Source organism: Misgurnus anguillicaudatus, chromosome 10 (assembly GCF_027580225.2).
Source record: "Misgurnus anguillicaudatus chromosome 10, ASM2758022v2, whole genome shotgun sequence".
Classification (NCBI taxonomy): domain Eukaryota; kingdom Metazoa; phylum Chordata; class Actinopteri; order Cypriniformes; family Cobitidae; genus Misgurnus; species Misgurnus anguillicaudatus.
In genome coordinates this window covers 19,508,378-19,513,586 of record NC_073346.2, presented here as the reverse complement: position 1 = coordinate 19,513,586, position 5,209 = coordinate 19,508,378, and the positions used below count along the sequence as shown (strand labels likewise).

The following is a 5,209-nucleotide window of genomic DNA, read 5'->3' as shown; positions in this document are numbered from 1 at the left end:
TTTATTTGGGCACAGTTAGATATCCTGATAGTGTGTCAAATCACATGTGAGAGAATTTGCAAAACTGACTCTGTGCTTACTTTGTTTCCTAGAAGGAGAGATATATGATATATTTAGATGGTATTTCATGATAAAAATTAATTAATTTCAAAATGTACCTGATCTTTGTTATTAAAGCTTACTTCAATTTAAAATGAATTTACAATCCTCATTTTGATGAATACATATTCAAATCTAAGTAAACTAATCTACTGTGTTTCAGGTACAGCTGGAGAGACTCATGAGATCAGTAGTTCAGGTAAAAATGTCACTCTGTCCTGTATTAATGATCTTTCTGACTGCATCTCAACTACATGGATCTACAGCAAACATAGATCATCAGCTGCAGTAGAACTGTTTGCTGGAGGAATAAAGAATAAGAACATAGAGAGAGCTGAGAGACTGAGTCTGGGGTCTGACTGCTCTCTGAACATCTATAAAACAACAAAAGATGATCATGGACAATACACCTGCCAACAATATGTGAATGAACAAAAACTTGGAACTGATGCACAGGTTTTTCTACATGTTCTTCATGGTCAGTGTTTCTGTTCATTTAGTTGAGTATGTATAACTTAAAGTTCACCTGTTTCATTGCTAAAAAAAACACCATTATTTTGTGTATTTTGTATAATACAATGTGTTCTCGTGGTTTATGGTTAAAACAGATTATTTTCCACATACCGTATATTTTTGTAGCTGAAGATTTCACTCTCTTCCTGAAACGCATGGATTTGAAAAGCTCAGTGTCCCTGATTGGCCAGCTAATTTGTACGTTGTAATTGGTCTAAATGCATCTGAAGTCAGCTGGAAATGTGACGCTCCTTACCATGTTTGAAAGATTTGGGCACAATGCCATACTAAAAGGAGTTAACTTAAAATATTATGATAATGCCTACATGATCATACAATCCGTGTGTTTGTTGTAGTCCAAGAAAAGAGAATTATGTTGGAATCGATAACTCATGTCATAGTTTTGGGGTTTGTACCTTTAGCATATCGTTAACATGTAGTAATACACCATGAATCGGACCATTGCTGCTCTTTAAAAGATGAAAGTTTCTTGATGTTTTAACTTAAAATTGTGTTATATTTATTATTTCAGTCTCTCCATCATCCACACAGACTGAGATGAGATCAGGCAGCTCTGTGACTCTCACCTGTCAGTTGTTTACATATTATAACAATTGTGATAGTTTGATCCGTTATGAGGATCTTCAGCTGTTCTGGGTGAATCAGGCTGATGTTAATCTACCGACAGACTCCAGATATCAGATATTATCATCAGGACAATGTAACATCACTCTGACTACAACACTCCAGAATGAAGACAACAACATAGAGTGGAGATGTTTGGTTAAAATGAAGAATGAGACTAAGACCTCTGTCAGCTATACTGTCAAGTTCACGGGTACGAAATCAACATTTTACTAAAATAATTTTAGAAGACTGTCAGGATAAATCATAACATAAGTCATAATGGTGTGGTTTTCCCGGACAGGGATTAGACAAGTCCTAGACTAGAATAAATGTAAGAACTGTCCAAATTAAAAACAGCTTGCACTGACATATCTTAAAATACATCCGTGCCCTTTGTTTTGCCTAAAAAGGCACACAAGTAATGTATTTATTAAGGCATGTTTGCCTAGTCCTGGTTTAAGCTAATCCCTGTCCGGAAAACTGCCCCAATATTTTGTATCTATCAGAAAAAAATTGAAGATATACTGCCTGCAGTATTTTTACTGATGATCATGAAATAAAATATATGAAATATGATAGTTATATTCTATAGTATGGTGTATCAGGGGTTTTCAAACCTGTCCTGGAGGACCACTAGTACTGCACAATTTGCATGTCTCCCTCATTAGACACACCTGATTTAAATCTTCAGCTCATTGGTAGAGACTGCAAGACCTGAACTGGGTGTGTAAAGCCCGGGATACACTGCACGATAATTGGCTGTCCCAGACGAAAGATTGCCATCGTGAAACTATCGTCGCGATTTCTGTGATCGTGGCTCTCCATCAGTGGTCCTATGTCGTACAGTGAGAGAGGTTCAAAGACGGCCGTTTTCCCGGTCTTGCGTCCAAAGATAGCCTACGATAGTTTTCTGGCAGTGTCAGAAATTCGGTATGATCACCGCACAGTGGCTGAATCCCAAACCGCCTACTTCCATACTATATAGTACGCAAAGTAGCGCTTTTTACATACTATATAGTATGGAAGTAGGCGGTTTGGGATTCAGCCAGTGTGTTTGCTGCTACGACCTGCGCGCCGGTATTTGTTTACCACGAGCGCATGCTGGTGACGTTGCGCAACGTGTGACACAGCCGCCGAGGCTTCCGTGTCATCATCGTACAGTCTACATGCCTGTCGTACCCGAGTTTAAACGATACATGTCGCACAGTGTGATAAGGTAATGATCTTATAAGAGGGCAAAAATCCTGCAGTGTATTCCGGGCTTAAGGTAACTGAATGGGGTGTGTCACAAAAGGGAAACATGCAAAATGTGCAGTACTACCCTCCGTTCCAGTTCGTTTTTTTATGACCTTCCCTTGCTAACTTCCCTCAGTCTCGTTCACTCGGATGTACGTCATTGCTTACGTTGTACGAGTGCACTACTGCTGAAACACTTGAAGTAGGTTCAAATGGATCGCCCTAAGCCCTTGATCACATGGAAAGTGGAGGCCGCCCCCTCCATGTGCAAAGCGCGAGTTGCTGAAGTGACGTCACAATTGTGATGCATTGTGGGATATGGAGCTGCCTGGAGTGTACATATGAAGTAGACTCGCTCCCTCTGTCAAAATCGAGGAAGCGAGGGTCTGTCCATACAAACTTCCCTCGTCCACTTGACAAAGTGTAACGCGCTTCAAAATGGAGACAGGGATTCCCCCGAGGGGAAGTGTTTAGGGAAGTTTGCGAGTGCGTGTCTAAAACTGGAGTGGAACGCACCCCAAGCAAAGAGTATAGAAGCGTCAAGTGGTACTCCTGGTGTATCTAATCATTCATCTTCTACAGGACCAACCAAGACAGATGCAGTGCCAGCAGTCAACACCATAAACAATGAGAGATGCTCAACTCTTAACTCACCAGTAACTCCTATACAACACAGTCAAGGTACACAATCACTGTCGGTCTAATAGCAGTGTTTATATACAGTATATTTGTGTGTGGTTGTATTTTTTGTGTTTTCACATTATGGTTTAGCTAAACTAACATCTACTTTGCATAGCATCAACTACAACAACACTGATATCAGTTTGTCAGAAAACATCAAGTCCTACAGCACCATCAGCTCCTAAACAACAAGGTATGAATGTACTGTATGTATGTATATGTCTCTCTTCAGTGATTTTAAAATGGTTGTCACATATTAGAATCACTTAAATATAATCAATTCATTTCTGTAGATTTTCATACGTAGAACGGATGTGTTAAAAACAACACATTAGTGTTGATTTCGGGACAACACAATAAATAGGTTGTCCCAGAATCCACCCAGCTCTCTGTTATTATTGAAACACACATTTTGTGTTAAGCTTTTAACCCAACTTGTGTTTTAATTTAACACAAAATCAACAGATAAAATTTGTTAAAATGACATATAATGTGTTAAAATCTTAACACAAAATTAACACATCTTTCTAAGAGTGTAGACAAAGCTGATTTCAAACTCTGACTTTGTTTTATTTTCAATCCCTCTAAATGACTTTAGATAATTGTATTGATTGATCACCAATAATCTATTAACATGAAAGCTGATACTTTATTGTGAAATCTTTAATCACTTAACTGAAACTTTAATTCTTTTCTTTTTTTTCGTAGTGAGTGACTCAGTCTGACTCTGATATACACTTTATGTTTGTGGTTTGTTTTAATTTCAGTTTCTTTTCTTAAGATCATGCGACCATTTAATACACTACTGCCCAGATGTTTAGGGTCAATTGAGTGAAATGTTTCTCTGGACCTTAACAACTTTTTGATTTAAAGCATATGCTTTAATGTCTAAGATTGTAATCTGTATAAAAATATAATTGTGCAAAGGCTTTAAGAATATTCCGAAAAACTCATCATCATTTAAAAGTATAAAAAGACTTGATGACATGATTAGTATTGAATATGCATTTAAATTAATTTAATTTGTCTATCAGATACTGTATTTTATATCTTCGGTTAAAGGAAAAAATATTTCTATGTTGTCTTGTGTCTGAATCCCTGAATCTCTTTTTGTGTCTGAGTCTCATGTTGTGTTTTTCAGTGCCTGTGATTGTTATTGTGCTTGCTGCAGTTTTTCTCTTTGTTGTTGTCCTTCTTGGGGTGATTTGTATAAAAAAAAGATCAGGTGAGTTTACACATCCCACCACTTACAGATTAGCACACCAGCTTAGGTTTTATCATCAAACAACTGTAAAACAAACTACATCAAAGTAGTTCAGAATAGCTGATGACAAAATACCTTGAACTAAAAAACGTCATAGTACATAAACATACACCTTAATATTTTATGATGTGCAATCTCTTATATTTTTATCTTAAAACAATTCTGTGCTAACAACAAGCTATAATCTGTGAATTAAAACTTGTTTGGCAATTTCTCCAATGATCATTTAGGTTCTTTCTGCTGATACTGTAGTTTGCCATCAGAGGGGGAAAAGTTGAACTCCAGAAGAACTGCAGAGAGATTTATACCTCTCTTAAAAGATTTAAATGACTATATGAATTAATTACTGTTTGTATTTAAAATGTGACACTGATTGGTCATTGTAGTTTTTATATAAATGTATTAAATCTTACGTCAGTCCATTTCGTAATCGTTTAATCAAACTGCATCTTTCCAAACTATTTCTATGTTTGATATATTTCTAAACAGTTCTGTAGTCACAATTGAGAACAAAGTGATATGATTGACCAGATGATGTCTACATATCACAAAATTACATAGGCCTTCCTAATATGTTTTTTATTCTTTTTTGTGATGATGTCACAAATTTCAATGTTTTTTCATGATCGTATCACAAATTTCTGTTTATGTGTTATTGTCATGTATTGGTTACTCAATGGTTTTGTCCTATTTTCTTACCATTGTCGCTTCTGTATAGGGTTAGAATTACATAAAATGACATCCTTACCCAAACCCAACTCTAACCCTAAACCAAAGCAACAATGGTTT

General features: G+C 36.5%; 1 protein-coding gene across 1 annotated transcript; it reads left to right on the top strand.

Annotated features, from left to right (window-relative positions):
* The first annotated feature begins 216 nt into the window (after positions 1-216).
* On the top strand, positions 217-4,470 carry LOC129449186 (uncharacterized). The gene is made up of 5 exons (XM_073872673.1): positions 217-577; positions 1,145-1,450; positions 3,058-3,156; positions 3,272-3,349; positions 4,298-4,470. Exons 1-5 carry the CDS (start codon positions 217-219, stop codon positions 4,468-4,470), a joined length of 1,017 nt encoding a protein of 338 aa, XP_073728774.1.
* The last annotated feature ends 739 nt before the right edge of the window (positions 4,471-5,209 follow it).